This window comes from Cebus imitator, unplaced genomic scaffold, assembly GCF_001604975.1.
Source record: "Cebus imitator isolate Cc_AM_T3 unplaced genomic scaffold, Cebus_imitator-1.0 Scaffold52, whole genome shotgun sequence".
In the NCBI taxonomy this organism is placed as follows: domain Eukaryota; kingdom Metazoa; phylum Chordata; class Mammalia; order Primates; family Cebidae; genus Cebus; species Cebus imitator.
The window spans coordinates 50,152-71,998 of NW_016107367.1; the positions used below are offsets into that span (position 1 = coordinate 50,152).

General features: G+C 38.6%; 1 protein-coding gene across 6 annotated transcripts in view; it reads right to left on the bottom strand.

Annotated features, from left to right (window-relative positions):
* Window positions 1-21,847, bottom strand: part of FAM149B1 (family with sequence similarity 149 member B1) — a 58,442-nt gene that overhangs the window by 12,716 nt on the left and 23,879 nt on the right. For 5 of the 6 annotated variants that reach the window (XM_017528006.1, XM_017528005.2, XM_017528011.2 and 2 more), the window contains 3 exons: window positions 20,259-20,426; window positions 14,918-15,105; window positions 359-483 (listed from right to left, as the gene is read on the bottom strand). In XM_017528006.1, the coding sequence (XP_017383495.1) occupies window positions 359-483; window positions 14,918-15,105; window positions 20,259-20,426 (481 nt within the window). The remainder of the gene's footprint in view (window positions 1-358; window positions 484-14,917; window positions 15,106-20,258; window positions 20,427-21,847) is intronic. The other variant, XM_017528009.1, reaches the window with a different exon arrangement.

Genomic DNA, 21,847 nt, shown 5'->3' on the forward strand with positions numbered 1-21,847 from the left:
AGGAAGGAGGCATTCAAAGGATGATGTAAAGGCCATAGAGAATCTAAGATGAGTCCTTTTTATTATCCTCCATTCTTGCCAAAACAGACTTAGGCTGACCACATGGTTAATTCTTGATTGCACAACTTATGGATACCTCCTCAGAAGAGCTGACTGAGAAGTATTTATCAACTCTAATTTGCTATTAATATTTTAAACTGAAACTGACCAATGCAAAGAGTCACTGGATTATTATGATAAACACATAACTGTACTAAAAAAATACTAAGTCAGAAATCATACAAGTAAGGCAAACAACAGCAAATTTCCTCTGGTGAGAATAGCTCTGGGGTCTCCAACTGATCCTTCTGGGGCTTACCGGATTTGAGATAATGGACAGCACCTTAGACTGTGGCACTCGCGGTAACACCAAAGGGTGTGGTTCACTCAGCGCACAGGAACTTTCTGAATTGGGTCTGGTAACTGCAACATTACTCTCATCATCTGGGCAAAGGAATAGAATCTATTATCCATGGATAATCTTCTGGCCCATAGCAACAGTATTGTGAAAAAAATATCTCTCCTGAGAATTCATAGTCTTCACTTATTTTTGCAGTGCAATTTTATACCACCTGCATGATTCAAAAAAACCCCTCAAACCAAGACTAGTTGAAAGTGGTTTCCCAGGCTGATGATGCCTATTGGTACCTGGCGAAAGGAGAAAAATCTCTCTAGAGCAAAGTCGTCCCACACACCTTTGGAGTTGATGGAAATGTTTTATAACTGTGCTATTCAGTGTGGTAGCCACTACCCTCCTGTAGCTATACAGCACTTAGCATGTGGCTAGGGAGTGAGGAACTTAATTTTAACTGATGGCCAAACATGGCTGATCCCTGCTCTATTGGACCGTGTAGCTCTAGGGGAGCCTTCATTAATCCAGACCTCAATTTTGACAGGTAAAGCTCTGAGATTAGAAACTACTGTTAAGAATCACATCCAGAAAGAAACAAGGCATCTTGAAAAAGAGCAAGCAAAAACAACATAATCAGATCAACAAGGATTTCAGAAATTGGAATTGACAGATGTAGAATGTAAAACTAAAGCAGAAATAGAAAATATGACTAAGAGCAAGACACCATAAAAATGACCAAGCAGGCTGGGCATGGTGGCTTATATCTGTAATCCAAGAACTTTGAGAGGTGGAGGCAGATTGCTTGAGGCCAGTAGTTCAAGACCAGCCTGGGCAACATAAGGAGACCCCCATCTTTACAAAAAAAATTAAAATTAGCTAGGCATGGTGGCACATGCCCTTGGTCCCAGCTACTTGGGAGGCTGAAGTGGGAAGATAACTTCAGCCCAGGAGGTTGAGGCTGTAGTGAGCTGTGATGGCACCACTGTACCCCAGCCTGGACAACAGAGCGAAACCCTGTTTCAATAAATAAATAAAAATTAAAATTTTCTTCATAAATTTAGACTTTAAAACTGTCTTGATTAAAAGTTAAAATAATTACAAAAAGTTATAAATACATGATTACATTTCATCAGAGTTTTATATACTTTGAGGCTATAGTTCACAGACCATGTAGTCCTACTGCATATATTGCAAACCTGCATGTAGTTTGGCCTTCTTCTTCACACAGGTCGGAAAAGTTGCTCTAATAGTAGAGGTAGGTTTGTACCAGCAACTGTCAGTTTGTTCTAACAACAATGAACCAACTGGTCCATGACAAAGCCAAAACTGCAAGTGTTCTCTTTCTATACTTCCAGGTATTCCAATAAAAAGTAATGACAACAGCTCACATTTACTAAGCTCTTACATATTCCAGGAACTGCTCTATATACTTTGATGTAACTTATTTCTTAACCCTATGAAACAGGTATTAGTATTTATACTCATAGATAAACTGAGGCTCAAAGAAGTTAAGCAACTTGCCAAGGATGTAGATAAAGTTAGTGTCAGGGCCAGCAGTCAAACCCGGTTGTCTGGCAACGTAGTCTGTGCTTTAATCATTAAATAACATTGCTTCTAATGGGGATCGCATTTCAGAGCAGGGTTGGCAAACTATGGCCCATGGGCCAAATCTGGCCTGCTACTGAAAAAAATATATATATATTGTGGCAAAGTACCCGTGATTTACCATTTTGCCATTTTACACTCATGTCACTTAACAGCAGGGATACATTCTGAGAACTGCATCGTTAGGTAATTTTGTCATTGTGTGAATGTCTGAGTGTATTTACACAAGCCTGGGTGGTACAGCCTATTACACACCTAAGCTAAATATAGCTTGTTGCGCCTAGGCACAGGCCTGTACAGCATGTTACTGTACTGAAAACTGAAGGCAACTATAATTCAATGGTATTTATTTAAACAAGCCTAAACAGAAAAAGTACGATAAAATTATGGTACAAAAGATAAAAATTGTACACTTGCATAGGGTGCTTACCATGAATGGAGCTTGCAGGAATGAAAGTTGCTCTAAGTGAGTCACTGAGTGAGTGGTGAGTGAACGTGAAGGCCTGGGTCATTACTGTACGCTACTGTCTATAAATGCTGTATACTTAGGCTACACTACATTTTTTAAAAATTTCTTTTTCTTCAATAAATTACCCTTAGTTTATTTTACTTTTATAATCTGTAAATTTATTTTTTTAAATTTTTGATCCTTTTGAAATAACAGCTTAAGACACAAACACTGTACAACTGTATACAAATATTTTCTATTTCCTTATTCTGTGAGGTTTGCCCATTTTTAAATTAATTTTTACTGTTTAATCTTTTTTGTTAAAATCTAAGACACACACACACATATTAGCCTAGGCTTACTTGATGTAAACTTACTTTGTATTTTTTATTTATATATTACTCTTCAATAAAACCTTTTTTTTCCTTTTACTCCTGGCAAGCTGTGATTCAATAAAAAGTTTAAAAATGTGTTTGTTGGACTTCTCCTTCCAGCCAAGATGGAGTAACATGAACTGGGTTTACTCTCCTGCTTAAAACAACGAATAAACAAACAATGGCTTTCAAGACACTGTACATCAAATAATGGAGGTTCATAAACCATGAGATGATAAACAAATGAGACTAGACCTGCAATTGCCTTGAAAAAGTTTCTAAGATAAGGCATAAAGAGAGGGAACTGGCCGGGAACAGTGGCTCAAGCCTGTAATCCCAGCACTTTGGGAAGCAGGTTGGCGGATCACGAGGTCAGGAGTTCAAGACCCGCCTGATCAACATGGTGAAACCCCATCTCTACTAAAAATACAAAAATTAGCCAGGCGTGGTGGCACATGCCTATAATCCTAGCTACTCAGGAGGCTGAGGCAGGAGAATCACCTGAACCTGGAAGGTGGAGGTTGCAGTCAGCTGAGATTGCACCACTACACTCCAGCCCAGGTGACAGGGTGAGACTCCGTCTAAAAAAACATACACAGAGTGGGAACTGAGGCACAGCCTGGTAACTCCCTGAGTTGACAGTCCAGAGACCAAGGCAGCTAGGATTCATAGAACAGTGTCTTAGAGAAGAGAAATATACAGGAAGAGAACCCATGGTATCTGCAGAGGGTGGGGCATCATTTGAGCATTCAAAATATACTGATCAGTGCATGTATCAGAAGCCACCTGAGGCTAGGGGAAATAAAACTGAAAGAAGGGAACAGTACCTGCTGCTCACATGGAACAAGGAATACTGCCTGTTCCTACCCTCCAAACCAGACAAACTCAATTCATGGAGCACTGGACAGAATAGATCTTGCCCCAGTAGATGGGTAACAAATTGGCTCTAGACTGAACATTGCACCAGACCTAACAAATCATTAAAGAAAGACCAGAATGGATCAAACTGTTTGCAAGTAACTTAATAGCATTTCAGAACAAAGCTCAAGAAAATATGCAGGAATAAAAATAAAAAAAGAAATTCATCCCTTAGGTAACATTCACAATGTCTAAAATCCAATCAGAGATCACCAGGCAGGAAAATACAAGCCATAATGAAGAGAATATAAATAACCGAAACCAACCTAGAATCAACACAGATAGTCAAGTTATTCCATTATTCCACATTTTCAAAAAATCAAATAGAGGCATGGAAAATATATATGTCTTTCTGAAATCATACTTTGAGATGAAAATGAAAATATCTTACATGAAATTCCCTAAATGAGCAAATTCAACACTGTAGAAGAAAAGGTTAATGAACTTGATGGCATAACAATAGAAATTACCCGGAATGAAATACACACAGAAAAAACATAAAAAAAAAATTTTTTAAACATGAGTTATCTGAGGGATAAACAGTGATCAAACAGACTAATTTGTAAGTGACTGAAGTCCTGATGGAGGATGTGGGACAGAAAAAAAATTCTGAAGAAATAATTGCTGAAAGCTTTCCAAACAATGAAACAAACCTACAGCTCTATGAAGTTCAGCAAACTCCAGGCAGAAGAAACATGAAGAAAACTACATTAAGGCATATCATAATCAAATTGTTCAAAACCAGTGATAAAGAGAAAATCTTAACAGCAGCCAGAAAAAAAAACAAAAACAAAATATGCACACAGGAACAAAGATAAGGATGACAACAGATTTCTTTTCAGAAACAATGCAAGTGAGAAGAAAATGAACAGCGTTTTAAAATTACTAGGAGGCAAACTATTGACATAGAGTTCACAAAATTATTTTGCAAAAATGAAAGCCAAATAAAAGAATTTTCATATCTACAAAAGAAACAATTCACCACTAGCAGACACACATACAAGCAATGTTAATGGATACTCATCAGGCTGAAAGAATTCAAAAAAAATTTTTTAGATAAGATTCATATAACATAAAATTCACCATTTTAACCATTTTAAAGTGTACAGTTCAGTGGTTTTTAATATATTCACAGTGTTGTACGATTATTACCACTATGTAATTTCAAAAAATTTCCATCACTCTGAAAAGAAACATGGTACCTCTCAATTTCCCTCTTTATCCATTCCCTGGCTACCACTAAACTACTTTCTGTCTCCACAGCTCTGCCTGTTCTGGATATTTCATATGAATGGAATCATACAGTATACATGGTGCTTTGTGATTGTTTCTTTCATTTGGCATATTTTCAAGGTTCATCCATGTTGTAACGTATCAGTACTTAGTTGCTTTTTATGGCTGAATAATATTCCATTGCATGGTATACTAGTCTGCTAGGACTGCTGTAACAAAATAGCACTGATTGGGTGGACTGCACAATGGACATTTATTTTCTGACAGTTCTGGAGGCTAGAAGTCCAAGATCAAGGTGCTGTCCTGGTTTCGAGGTGGCCACCTTCTTTCTGTGTCCTCACATGGCCTGTTCTCCACATGTGTGTAGAAACAGATCTCTGGTGTCCCTTCCTCTTCTTACAAGGACACCGGCCCTGTTGGATTAGGAGCCCACTCTTATGACTTCACTTAACCTGAATTACCTCTCTAAAAGCGCTGTCTTCAAATACAGTCACTTTAGGGTTGTAACATAAGAATTTTAGGGGGGAAACAATTCATCCCATAACATATGGATAAACCAAAATTGTGTTCATTCATCAGCTGATGGACATTTGAGTTGTTTCCACTTTTTGGCTCTTGTGAATAATGCTGCTATGAGCACTCATATACAAGTTTTGTATGGACATACGTTTTCACTTCTCTTGGTTATATACCTAAGAGTGGAATTTTCTTGGTCTTTTAATAATTTTATGTTTAACATTCTGAGGAGCTGCCAAATTGTTTGCACAGTAGCTGCAGAATTTTATATTCCCACTGCAATGTGTGAGGGTTCCGATTTCTTCCCATCTTTACTAACACTTGCATTTTTCCTTTAAGAAATAAAATTTAATTAAAAAGGTATATATACATAGCCATCTTAGTGGGCATGAGGTGGCATCTCATTGTGGTTTTGATTTTCATTTCCCTAATGACTAATGATGTACAACATCTTTCATGTGCTTATCAGTCATTTGTATATCTTCTTTGGAGAAATATCTATCCAAATCATTTGCCCATTTTTAAATTGGGTTGTTTGAGCTTTTATTATTGAGGTATAGTTCTTTACTCCAGATACTAGATCCTTATTAGTTATATGATTTGTAAATATTTTCTTCCATTTTACAGGTTGTCTTTTGCTTCCTTGATAACATCTTTTATGGCACAAAGTTTTACATTATGATGAATTCCAAACTATCATTTTTTCTTTTGCTGCTCATGCTTTTGGTGTCATATCTAACAATGTATTATCATATCCAAGGTCATGAAAAATTACTCCTTTGTTTTCTTCTGAGTTTTATAATTTTGGCTCTCAAATTTAGGTCCTTGATCCATTGTGAGCTGATTTTTGTATATGGTGTGAAGTCAGAATCCAACTTTATTCTTTTCCATGTGAATATACAGCTGTTCCAGCATCATCTGTTGAAGAGGCTATTCTTCTCCCATTGAATGATCTTGGCACCCTTGAAAACTAATTGGCCACATATGTGTGGGTATATTTCTGAGTTTTTGATTCTATTCCACTGATCTATTTGTCTGTCCTTACGCCAGTTCCACACAGCCAGTTTTGATTACTGCAGTTTTGTAATAATTTTTTAAATCAGGAGGTATGAATCCTCTAACTTTATTCTTTATAAATACCGTTTTGATTATTCTGGGTCATATTTCCATATGAACTTCAGGATCAACTTGCCCATTTCTGCAAAAAAAGGCAGCTGGAATTTTGATAGGGATTGTACTAAAACTGTAGATCTATTTGGGGAGTATTGCCATTTTAACAATATTAAGCCTTCCACTCCATAAACATAGGATGTCTTTCCATTTCTTTAGTCTCCTCTACATTCATTCTATAATATTACAGTTTTCAGTGTGGAAGCCATCTTTTTTTTTGAGACAAAGTCTCCCTCTGTTGCCTAGGCTGGAGTGCAGTGACATGATCTTGGCTCACTGCAACCTCCGCCTCTCAGGTTCAAGCAATTCTTCTGCCTCAGTCTCCCGAGTAGCTGGGACAACAGGCACCCACCACCATGCCCAGATAATTTTTGTGTTTGTACTAGAGACAGGGTTTCACCATATTGGCAGGAGTCTAAGATAGACAAGAAATTTTGTGAAAAGATACACATATGTGGCTTTTGTCTAATTTAGTGAACCGCACTGATACCATGGAGAGCAATAAAGTTTTTGAGAAAATTATTTCAATAGAAAAACTGCCAATCTGGACTAATAGGACAGAGTCAGTACAAAATGGAAGAAGGTTGTCAGACCCCCCCCAAATTGTACGGCAGTAAGCAGCCTGATAAAACTACTTAGCTATAAACATGTGCTACCTTTCATGAAAAAAGGAAAGATCATTGAGAGGGTGAAACCAGGCCCCTGAGAATGGAGCAGAGAACTGCAGAGGATGAGTCCCAGGTCTTGAAACTTAGTCATGGAACTCCCAATATTTTTTACCCAGCTAGATTTCAGAATTGCTATGAACCCTTTTTTTACCTTCCATTCCCCGCTCCTTTTAACTGTACTGTCTATAACTATTATCCTTTGCCTGTCCACTCTTGTATGTTGGGCGTGTTGGGGGTCAGACAGCTTGTCTCTATAGTTTCACAGATCTACAGATGGAGAGAAATTGTGTACAGAACCTGTACTGAATGGATTACATTTAGGAACATCATCCACACCAGGACCTGATTTAGATGATAAGATTCTGGATCTTTGAGCTGATGCTACAATGGGATGGGACTCTTGAAAACCTTGGGAGTGAGGTGAATATATTTTGCATGTGGGAGAACATGACTTATTGGGGCATGTGGTAGAAAGACTCTAAGATGGCCCCTGCACGATTCCTACCTCTTGGTGTTCATGCCTACATGAAATCCCCCCACTTTGAGTGTGAGCAAGACTTATGACTTGCTTCAGACCAATAGATAATGGTAAAGTGATGGGATGTCATTCCCATGATCATGTTATATAGGCTTTTGTCGTTAGTTCAATAGCTCTCAGTCTTTCTTCCTGGCTTTGAAGAATAAAGCTCACATAAATACTATAGCTCTAAGGAACTGCATGCTTCTAAGAACATATAAAAGTATAAGTGGCTCCTTCTCCAGTTAAGTCACCACATGAGAGCCCAGCCTGACCAACACCTTGATCACAGCCAGATGAAACCCTAAATAGAGAACTACCTAAGCTGTTGCTGGACTTCAGACTCACAAATGTGTGAGGTATGTTGTTTGAAGCCACTGTTTGTGATAATTTGTTGCGCAGCACAGAAAACCTATATAAACAATCCTTAACAAGTGAAATGTATATCTAACTACAACCCAGCCATTCAACTATGAAGAATTTACCCAATGGAAAAAAATTGTATGTCCCCAATTTATTTTACACTAGTGTTTCTAACACCTTTACATGTAATAGCCCAAAGCTGAAAAGAGCCTACTGGCCATCAACAGATAAACAAATTGTGATACAATGGAATACTACTCAGCAATAAAAAGGAATGATACACAGTGAATCAGTGATGAATCTCAAAAATCATTATCCTGAGTGAAAGAAGCCAGACAAAGAGAACATATGATTCCACCCACATGAAACTCTATAAAATGCAGACTAATCTACAGTGGCAGAAAGCAGATCACTCTTTTTGTGATAATCACTTTGGAGATGTGGAGATACGCAAGGGCAGGAGGGAGAGATTGAAAGGCATAAACTTTTGGGGGTGATGGATATGTTCCTTATATTGATTGTGGTGATGGTTTCATGGGTGTATACATAGTTGAGAACTTATAACACACTTTAAGTGTGTAGTTTGAGGTACTCCACCCTCCCTGGTGGCAGGCCGAAGGTGCATTTTGAGAGTTTAATACAGGCATGAGCCACCACACCCAGCCTTGTTTTTCTAGTTCCTTGAGTTGTGATGTTAGGTAGTTGTGATCTTTTTACTTTTTTTAAATTAAAAAAATTTTTTTTTGTAGAGACGAGGTCTCACTATGTTGCCCAGACTAGTCTCAAACTCCTGGCCTCAAGCAATTCTTCTGCCTTGGCCTCCCAAAGTACCAGGATTACATGTGCGAGACACCATGCCCAGCCATCTTTCTACTTTTTTGATGTAGGCATTTAATGCTATAAACTTTCCTCTTAGTATTGCTTTTGTCTCTCCCAGACAGTTTTTGTCTTGAAATCTATTTTGTTAGCATGGTGGCTCATGCCTGTAATCTCAGCACTTTGGGACACTGAGGTGGACAGATAACTTGAGGTCAGGAGTTCAAGACCAGCCTGGTCAACATGGCAAAACCCTGTCTCTACTAAAAATACAAAAATAGTCCAGTTATGGTGTTGTGCCCTGCAATTCCAGCTACTTGGGAGGCTGAAGTAGGAGAATCACTTGAACCTGGGAGGCAGAGGCTGCAGTGAGCCAAGATCATCCCACTATACTGCAGCCTGGGCAACAGAATGAGACTCCATCTCAAAAAAAAAAGAACTAGTAAAACAAGAACAAACCAAACCCAAAGTTAACAGGTTAACAGAAGAAAGGAAATAACAAAGACCATAGCAGAAATAAATGAAATAGAGACCAAAAANAAAAAAAAAAAAAAAATTACAAAGGATCAATGAAACAAAAAGGTGGTTTTTGAAAAGATAAACAAAATTGATTAATTACTAGATAGAATAAGAAGATCGAAATAAACACAATCAGAAATGAAAAAGGAGACATTACAACTGATACTACAGAAATACAAAAGATCATTAGAGAGTATTTTAAGCAACTATACACTTATCAACTAGAAAACCTAGAGGAAATGGATAAATTGCTGGAAACAGAACAACTGACTGAGGTTGAATCAGAAAGAAACAGGACTCCTAAACAGACCAAAAATGAGTAGTGAGATTGGATTGGTAATAAAAAATCTCCCAACAAAAAAAAAAATCCTAAAAACCAGATGGGTCTGGGTGCAGTGGCTCATGCCTATAATCCGAGCACTTTGGGAGGCTGAGGCAGGCGGATCACTTGAGGTCAGGAGTTTGGGCCTGGCCAACATGGTGAAACCCCATCTCTAGTAAAAATACAAAAATTAGCCAGGTGTGGTGGCATGCACCTGTAGTCCCAGCTACTTGAGAGACTGAAGCAGAAGAATTGCTTGAACCCAGAGGGCAGAGGTTGCAGTGAGCTGAGATCACACCACTTCACCCCAGCCTGGGTGACAGAGTGACACTCTGCTCCAAAAAAAACCCCCAAAACTGGAAAACAAACAACAACAACAAAAACCAGATGGATTCACAGCCAAAAATAACAAAAGCCTAAAAATCAGATGGATTAAAACAAAGAAACAAACAGAGGGATTCACAGTTGAGTTATACAAAATATACAAAGGACTACTACCAATCCTCCTGCAACTATTCCAAAAAATCAAAAAGGGGGGAATTCTCCTTAATGCATTCTATGAGGCCAGTATAACTCTGATACCAAAAACAGACAAAGACGCAATGAAAAAAGAACAATGTCCCTGATGAATATAGAGGCAAGATTCCTCAACAGAATACTAGCAAACTGAATCCAACAGCACATCAAAAAGATAATGCACCATGATCAGGTGGGATTTATCCCAGAGTTGAAAGGATGATTATTTGATTTATATGCAAATAAATAAATGTGATACCTCATATAAACAGAATTAAGGACAAAAAACAAATGATCATCTCAGATGCAGAAAAGGCACTGGATAAAATTCAACATTCCTTCATGATAAAAGTCCTCAACACACTATGCATAGAAGGAACATACCTCAACATAATAAAGGCCATATACAACAAACCCATAGCTAGCATTGTACTTAACAGGGAAAAATTGAAAGCATTCCCTAAAACTAGAACAAGACAAGGATGTCCACTTTCACCACTCTTATTGAACAAGTCCTTGTCAGAGCGATCAGGCAAGAGAAAATAACAAAAGGCATCCAAATTGGAAAAGGGGAAGTCAAATTGCCCTGTTTGCTGATGGTATGATCTTATATACCTGAAAGACTCTATCAAAAAACTTAGATTTGATAAATAAATTTAGTAGTTTCAGGATACAAAATTAAGACCCAAAAATCAATAGGGTTTCAATACACCAATAATGATCTAGCCAAGAACCAAATCAAGAAAGCAACTCACTTTACAATAGCTATAAGAAAATAAACTATCCTTGGCTGGGCACAGTGGCTCACACCTGTAAACCTAGCACTTTGGGAGGCTGGGGTGGGTGGATCACCTGAGGTCAGGAGGTCTTTTTAAAAAAAAAAAAAAAGAGAGAAAGAAAATAAACTATCCAGGATTATATTTAAGCATGGAGGTGAAAGAGCTCTATAAGGAAAACTATAAAACACTGACTAAAGAATTCATACATGATACAAACAAATGGAAAAACTTTGCATGTTCATGGATTGAAAGAATCCATATTGTTAAAATGACCATATACATCAAGCAGTCTACAGATTCAACACAATCACTATCAAATTACCAATGCCATTTTTCACAGAATTAGAAAAAAATACTAAAATTCATGTGGAACCAAAAAGAGCCCAAGTAGTGAAAATAATCCTAAGCAAAAAGAACAAACCCGGAGGAATCACATTACCTGACTTCAAATTATACAAGGGTATAGTAATCAAAACAGCCTGGTACTGGTATAAAAACAGACACTCAGACTAATGGAATGGAATAGAAAATGATTAAGCCATATACCTACAATCAACTGATCTTTGACAAAGTCAACACAAATATACACTGGGGAAAGGAGTCTATTAAATAAGCAGTGCTGAGAAAACTGGATGGCCATATGCAGAAAAATGAAACTGGATCCATATCTCTCACCATATATACAAATTAACTCAAGATGGATTAAAGACTTAAATCTAAGACCTGAAACTATAAAAATCCTAGAAGAAAACCTAGGAAAAACTCTTCTGGACATTGTCCTGGCAAAGAATTTAAGACCAAGTCTTCAAAAGCAAATGCAATGAAAACAAAAATAGACAAATGGGGTTCAATTAAACTACAAACCTTCTGCATAGCAAAATAAATAATCAACAGAATAAACAGATAACCTACAGAATGGCAAAATGGCAAAAATAAATGTGCAAACTATGCTTCTGACAAAAGACTAATATCCAGAATCTACAAGGAATTCAACTCAGTAAGAAAACAATAAATAACCCTATTTAAAGCTGCGAGAATTAATGTGAATTGCAGGACACATTGATCATCCAAAAACAAACAAAAAAACAAACCCTATTTAAAAGGGGAAAAAGAACATAAGCAGGCTGGGCATGGTGGCTCACGCCTGTAATCCCAGTCCTTTGGGAGGCTAAAGATGGGCAGATTGCTTGAGCCCAGGAGTTTGAAACCAGCCTGGGCAACATGGTTAAACCCTATCTCTACAAAAATATACACAAAATTAGCCAGGTGTGGTAATGTATTCCTGTGGTCCCAGCTACTCAGGAGATTGAGGTGGGAGGATCACTTGAGCCCAGAAGGTCAAGGCTGCAGTGAGCTATGACTGTGCCACTGTACTCAGAAAGAGAAAAAGAGAGAGAGAGAGAGAGAGAGAGAGAGAGAGAGAGAGAGAAACAGGACATGAACAGACATTTTTCAAAAGAAGACATAAGCATCCAACAAACATATGAAAAACGACAGACGTTGGCAAGGATGCAGAGAAAAGGGAGCACTTATATAGTCTGTGGGGAAGTAAATTAGTAGAGCCTTTATGGAAAAGAGCATGGAGATTTCCCAAAGAACTAAAAGTAGAACCACCATTTGATCCAGCAACCCCTCTACTGAGTATATATGCAAAGATAAATCATTATATCAAAAAGATACTTATAGCTGGGTGCAGTGGCTCCTCATGCCTATAATCCCAGCACTTTGGGAGCCCGAGACAGGCGGATCACCTGAGGTCAGGAGTTCAAGACCAACCTGGCCAATATGGTGAAACCCTATCTCTACTAAAAATACAAAAAATTAGCTGGGCGTGGTGGCATGCACCTGTAATCCCAGCAACTCAGGATGCTGAGGCAGGAGACTCGCTTGAACCCAGGAGGTGTAGGTTGCAGTGAGCCAAGATTGCGCCACTGCACTCCAGCCTGCAAGAGCGAAACTCTGTCTCAAAAAATATATATTTATTCACACTCATGTATATTGCTCCACTATTCACAGTAGCAAAGAGGGAATCAACCTAAGTGTCCATCAAGAGAGGACTGGATAAATAAAATGGAGTATACATATACTAAGGACTACTACTTGGCCATACAAAAGAATGAAATCATGTCTTTTGAAGCAACATACATAGAACTGGAGGCCATTATCCTAGCAACATAACTCAGAAACAGAAAGTCAAATACCACATGTTCTTACTTATAAGTGAGAGCTAAACAATGGTACATATGGACATAGAGAGTGGAATAAGAAACACTGGAGACTCCGAAAGGTGGGAAGGTGGGAGGGTGGCAAGAGTTGAAAAATTACCTAGTGAGTACAATATTCACTATTCGAGTGATGGGTACACGAAAGACCTAGACTTCACCACTAAGAAATACATACACATAAGAAACTGGCACTTGTACTTTCTGAATACATAAAAAATAAAGTGGAAAGAAAAATCAGTGTAGTTTATTATATATTGATTATACTTTAATACAGCAGTTTAAAAAACATGCCACTTGCACATGATTTTTCTTCATAAATCATTATATTCAAAGAGAAAGTGCAAGCTCTGTCTAATCATAGTCTAGGCCTTTTTATTTATCTGCTCATTCTCAAAGATTTACTAAATACCTGTTAGTTTCTGTGGGGAATACAAACATAAATCACACCCACTGTGATCTGAAATCAGGGGCAGAGGCTAAGTATATGGTCATATCATATCATATCATGAGATGACAATAAACATTTGGCCTCTGCCCCTGGTTTATGGCACACAGCTCCTAAAACTCTTAGAATACCCAAAGTGGTAAGTGTTTTTTGTATGCTAATGATATGGCTGGTGGTTAGGGGCTCCTGGATAGTCTGAGAATTGGGTAGGGAGATAGTGGTTGGCAGGGGAACCAATCATGTAATTAGAAGGTTGGAACTTTTTCAGTTTTTTGACCTCTAGGGAGAAGACAGGGGCTGAAGGTTGAGTTAATCAGCGATGGCCAACAATTTAATCATGCCTACAAAATGAAACCTCCATAAAAACCCTAAAGGACTAGGTTCAGAGAGCCCTAAATAGCTGGTCGGTCAGAAGTACAGGTTACAACTTGGAGCTTGCAACTGGCATCTGAAGTTGGGGGTAGTGGGACTGGGCCCTTAATTTGTGGGATCTGACAGTATCTCCTGGTAGATTGTGTCAGAACTGAATTGAATTACAGGACACCACATTGATGTCTGCTGGAGAATGTGATGTCAGAATTGCTTGCGTTGTAGGGAAAAAAACCCTACCCACTGATCAGACATGTTGTGATATGTGAGAGTAGGAAAAAACACTTAGGTTTTCCCTGCTCTCTTACATCTACTTTTTTTTTTTTTTTTTTTTGAGACAGAGTTACTTATGCCCAGGCTACAGTGCAGTGGTGCAATCATAGCTCACTGAAGGCTAAGAATCCTTGACCTCCTGGGCTCAAGTGATGCTCCCACCTCAATGTCTTGCACAGCTGCAACTGCAGGTGTGTACCACCATGCCTGGCTAATTTTTTATTTTTTATAGAGATAGGATCTCACTATGTTGCCCAGGCTGGTCTCAACCTCCTGGGCTCAAGTGATCCTTCTCCTTGGCCTCCCAAAGTGTTAGGATTATAGGCATTAGCCGCTGTGTCTGGCGCATACCCACCTTTTGCACTAATGAAGCATATCATCTAATAGACTGGTTAGGGTTTAGAAATCATAAGCAATTGTTTTTTACATTGTTTTCACAAAGATCCTTACCAGAGGCAAATCCTTCCCAGTGACTACGTGTCAACTGCTCCATACAGCTCACAACCTTGCTCCATACATTGTCAAACACATAAGCAAGGACATCCTCTTTCATGCAGTAAAACGGAGCAATGGGAGGATACCCTAATTTCTGTATCTCTGTAGCTGCTTCTGATTTCTTCCCATGAAATCCCTCTTCCCTGTAAAAGAAGCAAGAGGGAAAGATTTTATGATTATTCTTCACTGAATGTTCACCATTGTCCTTTGTGATTCTTAGGAAGGACTGGTGTTCCCACCCCGCCTGCCCTGCTGCCCGCCCAACATATGAGCACATGTCCGAGACTTCTTGTGAAGTAAGGCAGTTCTCAATAGAGGAGATCGCATTTTCCGTTTTATCCCCACTCCATCCCACTATTCTGCCAAAAACTAGGACAAGAAGTCTAAGAATCATGATTGTATTCACTAATTTCCCATACACGTTTTGGTTTATTTTTCAATCCTCAATCTTTTCAATAGGAACATTCTAAAGGTCCAACTACTGATTTTGTGTCTTTTAGCTTTAAATGAATGAGTACTGTCAAATGTGCAATCAGTTATAACAGTAAAGAACACAGAAATAATCTTTTTGTTGTAACAGGAGAAAACTTAATTTTTGTTTGTTTGTTTTGACATGGAGTCTCACTCTGTTGCCCAGGCTGGAGTGCAGTGGCTTGATCTTGGCTCACTGCAACCTTCGTCTCCTGGGTTCAAGCCATTCTCCTGCCTCAGCCTCCCGAGTAGCTGGGAGTACAGAAGCCTACCATCATGCCCAGCTAATTTTTGTATTTTTACTAGAGATGGGGTTTCACCATGTTGGCTAGGCTGGTCTCAAATTCCTGACCTCATGTGATCCACCCGCCTCGGCCTCCCAAAGTTCTGGGATTACTGGCATGAGCCACTGCACTTGGCCCTTAGATTAATATTAATGTGATATTTAATGATGTGCATGACACTGTCATGATGCTGTGTAATTATTATACTTGAACCAATGATTCATTAGAGAAACATTCCACCCAAATTATTAAAATTAGTATAACTTTATTAAGCCAAATAAACATTTGGTAATTGGTTAGAAAGGAAAAGGAGGGAAGCTAAACAGAACAGGCACTGGTCTGAGGCTCTTCTGGAGACACTTGTGTCTGTAGCCCAGAAAGTCACAGTTAGCCAAGTCTATCTCTGCTTCTCCAGATGGGAATATCAATATCCCTGGAGTTTTGGGAGAAAGGATCTAGCTGACAGTTGTGCTCACCTAAGATAGATGTACTATATAAACTAAGACAAAACAAATTCTGAAGCTGGCTTGGAATAGGAATAAATAACTCCAGGTCTCTACAGTGAAAGTTACCCCTAGGGCAACAGAGATCTCAAGTTTTAAGAAAGTATAGGCAGGAAAGAAGGGTGCAGTAAGGCTTATGCAGCATAGCTACAGACTCTCATCTCTGCCTTCCCTAAGAAGACTTAGCCTGGCATTAGGTGGGGGAGTGTGGTGAGTAGTATTAATTGTGTTTAAATTTATATTTCTTTTTAGAGGAGATAACATAATGTGATGAAAAAAATTCAAATTGTACAGAAGGATATATAGTGAAAAAGATGTTGCCTACATTTCTGACTCCCAGTCCCCATCCCCAGAAGCAAATGTTGTTCCAGAGAAACAGTTACATTATACACTGTACTGTCCCTTGTTCTTTATTTAACAATGTATCTTGGCCCTTGATCCCTATCAATACATATTAATCTAGGCTGGGTCAGTGGTTCATGTCTGTAATCCCAGCACTTTGGGAGGCCACGATGGATGGATCACTTGAAGTCAGGAGTTTGAGACTAGCCTGGTCAGCATGGCAAAACGCTGTCTCTACTAAAAATAAAAAAATTTCCTGGGCATGGTGGCACACGCCTGTAATCCCAGCTACTCAGGAGGCTGAAGCAGGAGAATTGCTTGAACCAAGGAGGTGGAGTTTGCAGTGAGTGAGATCATGCTATTGCACTCCAGCCTGGGCAACAAAGTGAGACTCTGTCTCAAAAAAATAAAACAAAACATATTAATCTGCCTCGTAAAAAACAACTGCAGAATATTCCATTGTATGTACTGTATCTTAATTTGCCTCTCATTGATCAACCAATCTTTTGCTCTTATAGTCAATGTGCAAATTAATATCCTTAGGCATAGTTCTTTGGCTTCATAGGCAATTATCTCTGTAGAATAAATTCCTATAAATAAGCTTATTGGGTTAAAGGGTATGTGCATTTCAATTTAAAAGATATTGCCAAATTTCCTCTAAAAAGGTTAGATGGCCCAATGGTGAAAGAATATGCCTGTTTACCCACTCAAGGAATTATCAAACTTCTTTATCTTTTGTTCTCTGCCAATCTAACAGATGAAAGTGCCTCATTATAGTTTTGATTTGTATCTCTAATTACGAATGAGGTTGAATTTCATTTACGTTTAAAATATATTTTATTTTTATGTTGATATCCTTTGCTTGTTTTGTCCTTAGTCTTAGTCTTTTCCTTATTGATGTACATATTATTAACTCTTTGTCTGTGAATGAACTACAAACATTTTTGCCTAGTGTGTCATTTGTTTTTTGACTTTGAGTTTATGTTTTCAATTCCTACTGTAGAAATTAGCTTTTTTCTATTTTTACATTGATTTTTTCACAGCAGCATTGTATCCTAGAAATGAGGTTTTTTCTATGCAGAAATTTATCTTGTATAGTCATTTAAGAATTTGTTATGTGACTTGTAGGTTTTGTGTTATAGTTAAAAAGGCCTTCATTCCCAAATTATATTGTTTAAAACAGTCTCCCATATTTTATTTTTTCTAAATGTATACGATTTCATTTGTCACATTTAATTTTTTTAATGTGTGAAGTTTATTTTTATGGAAACAATAAGTTAGGAACCTTATATTTTTTCCAGATGGTTTTTCCATTTGTACTAAAACCATTTGCTGAAATTACCGTATACACTAATGTCCTATAGGTGTTTTGGTTTATTTTTCAACTCTCAATCTTTTCAATTAGGAACATTCTAAAGGTCCAACTACTCTGTCATTTTAGAAGACATCTTAGAGGTATCTCTAAAGGGAAGGCTGCCTTTCTAAAATTGTCCATGTGTTACCTGAAAATTCATTTTGGTTAACTATCAGAAAAAGGGAAAGAGATGCCATGGGGACACTATCAGCCATTTACATCACATATAAAATTAGTTAAATCAGATTTATTTTTTATAAACTTAAACCAAAGAAGAAGACCTTTGATTTGAGGAAAAATGGAAAACAGAAGTAATCTGATATAGGCCAGGAGAAGTGAAAGGGAAGGGGGCAGTCTTTGGAAAACCAAAAGAACCTGCTTACAATTCTAGCTCATTGGCATTATGTATAGAAACCCAGCTTATATTTAGCTGGCCCTAGGGCTGTGTGCACATGAGTGATATGTGAGTGAACATGGCTCAGCAGGAAATACAATGGGAAAAAAAATGCGTCCAGAATCATGTGATGTAATACTAACTAGACAGCTGCACAGCCTAAAGAGAAATTTTCACTCATTTTCAAATGTGCTGCTGTGAATATCAATTCTAGAACTTTTTTTTTTTTTTTTTTTTGAGACGGAGTCCTACTCTGTTGCCAGACTGGAGTGCAGTGGCGTGATCTCAGCTTACTACAACCTCTGCCTCCTGGGTTCAGGCAGTTTTCCCGCCTCAACCTCTCGAGTGGCTGGGACTACAGACATGCACCACCACGTCCAGCTAATTTTTGTATTTTTAGTAGAGACGGACGGGGTTTCACCATGTTGGCCAGGATGGTCTTGATCTCTTGACCTCATGATCCGCCCGCCTCAGCCTCCCAAAGTGTTGGGATTACAGGCATCAGCCACTGAGCCCGGCCCAATTCTGGAACTTTAAAAGGCTTAGAGGAATAGTTTAAGAGGTTAATGTTTCAGAAAAGTAGCATGGAATAGTGAAGAGAAGACTAGATTGAGAATCAGATGAATAAGGTTTTGGTTTCGGCTTTACTTTAGATAAATCATTTAACTACTCTGATTCTCACCTATCCTGTAAAAAAGATAAATCATATCTATGTGATAGGACTACTGTTAGAATACAGTAAGAATAGATATAAATAGAATTATTAACTATAAAATCTGTGCCAATCATAAGGTTTTATACAAACTGTATATACCTTTTTCTTTTCTTGTTTTGTTTCGTTTTTTGGAGATGGAATCTCGCTCTGTTGCCGAGGCTGGAGTGCAGTGGTGTGATCTTGGCTCACTGCAACCTCCGCCTCCTGGGTTCAAGCGATTCTCTGGCCTCAACCTCCCAAGTAGCTGAGATTAGATGGGTACATCACCATGCCCAGCTAATTTTTGTATTTTTCACAGAGAGGGGGTTTCACCACATTGGCCAGGCTCATCTCAAACTCCTGACCTCAAGTGATCTGCCTCCCAAAGTGCTGGGATTACAGGCATGAGCCACCACACCTGGCTGTGTATATACCTTTTTCAAACAGGATTTAAGTAAACAAAGTTCATATCTCTTCAACTGCTCTTTTAAAATTATCATTAACTGGTTGTAGGAAGCCGGAGTAGCCCACCTGCTCTCTGGGGGGATCAGCAGCAAGGCTACTGTGAACTTTGGTTGAACTTCAGAGAAGTGAAACCATAATAGGTGGATGTGTATATCTTGGAGTAGGACAGATGGGCTTAGAGAAAGATAACCAGCTTTCACTGACCTTGCTGCAAGATAGTTTTTAGCTGAAGTATGTTAACTGAAGTATGAGAATTTTAACCACAGGCTGTTCTAAATAACTGCACCCTCCCTCTGCTATGTGCTTTGTAGGCATATAAAATAAAACACACTGAGACAGATCGGGGCCAAGGAGCCTGATATCCTCATCTCTTGAACCGCCTTGCCCAGATTTCTCTATGTCTGTGTCTGTGTCTTTCTTTATCCCCCACCATTCCCTCTTAGGTCTTTGAACCCTTGTGCAGCTCGGGACGCAGCACACGTCATAACTGGTGGTAATTTGCAAAAGAGTAAAATCAAACTATGTGGGAAACAAAATAAACTTATTTTAAAATCTCTAATCTCAGGAACAGGAAAATGATGTGTGAAGGTATAAAATACACAAGGAAGCCTAGTATATACAGAAGCAATAAGTAAGAAGATAAATTCTGGATACCTGAAAAATAACATAAAATAAATAACAGAAACTGGCATATATCTAATTATAGATAAAATTGGTAGCATCATTTAGAAAAAAACAGGTATTAATACACAAGAGGGGAGTAAAAAGCTTAAAAGACATAATACTCACATATCTGTATGGTCGAATGCTAGGTATTCCTCAATTATTCCTTCCGAGACAATTATAGAGTCTTCCTCATCTCTTTCCATAGAAGAAAAAGTAGGGGATTTGGCAATGGAAGATGCTTTATGAGCATAAGAAGAGGAAAAATGTAACTTCTTCCCCCTTATACCAAATCTTGGAGAGGAAAAAAGAAGTAAATATTAATTGTGTAAACATAAACAGTTTTTATGGCAACACAGTTACATGACTTTCAGCTCAAAGTCCTCTTGCCCTGGCAATACCTTCCTGGACTATTCTAAGCCTCAAAAACAGGTTATTTCTCATTTCTCAGAACAGGAAGATTAAATTCTGGTCATAGACCTATTCTGCCTACATATGCTATGGACTATCTGATACTGCTTGCTGTCTTTTCAGATACAAACAGCTATAGCTATGTATTAGGTTATCCTTGCCTTGCTATAAAGAAACATTTGGGACCAGGTATAATTTATAAGAAAAGAAGTTTAATTGGCTCACAGTTCTGGAGGCTGTATAGGAAGCATAGTGCTGGCATCTGCTTCTGTAGAGGCCTACAAAGCTTTTACTCATGGTGGAAGGTTAAGTGGGAGCAGGAGCAAGAGAGAATGTGTATGGGAGAGGAGGTGCCACACACTTTTAAATGGCCATATGTCACGGGAACTGACTATCGAAAGGACAGTACACAGCCATAAGGGATCCTCCCCCATGACTCAAACACTTCCTACCTGGCCCCACCTCTAGCACTGGGGATTACAATTCACAATGAGATTTGGGCATTCTGCCCTTGGCTCCTCCCAAATCTCATATCCTTCTCACATTGCAAAATACAATCATGTCTTCTGAGAAGTCTCAAAACTCTTGACTCATTTCAGTGTTAATTCAAAAGTCCTAAGTACCAAGTCTCATCTGAGACAAGGCACATCCCTTCCACCTATGAGCCTATAAATAAAAATTCAAGTTATTTGCTTCCAAGATACAATGGGAGTATAGGTGTTAAATAAACATTCCTGTTCCAAAAGAGAGGGGCTACAGGTCCCATGCAAGTTCAAAACCCAGTAGGGGAGTCATTAACTCTTAAAGCCCCTCAATGTCCCATATCCAGGGCACACTGGTGCAAGGGGTTGGCTTCCAATATCTTGGGCAGCTCCATTCCTGTGGCTTTGCAGAGTTCAGCCCTCAAGGTTGCTCTCCCTGGGTGGAGCTGAATGCCTAAAGCTTTCTTTTTTTTTTTTAGTTTTTGAGAGACACAGTCTCATTCTGTCATCCAGGCTGGTGGGATCTCGGCTCACTGCAACCTCTACCTCCTAGGTTCAAGCAGTCCTCCTGCCTCAGCCTCCTGAGTAGCTGGGATTACAAGTGAGCACCAATGCACTCAGCTGATTTTTATACTTTTAGTAGAGATGCGTTTTACCATGTTGGCCAGGCTGGTCTTGAACTTCTAATCTGAGGTGATCCACCCGCCTTGGCCTCTCAAAGTGCTGGGTAGGATTACAGGCGTGAGTCACGACACCCAGCCTGAATTACTATTTTTTTGTTATTGTTAGGTTATAGACATTTCTTTTTTTTTTTTTTTTTTT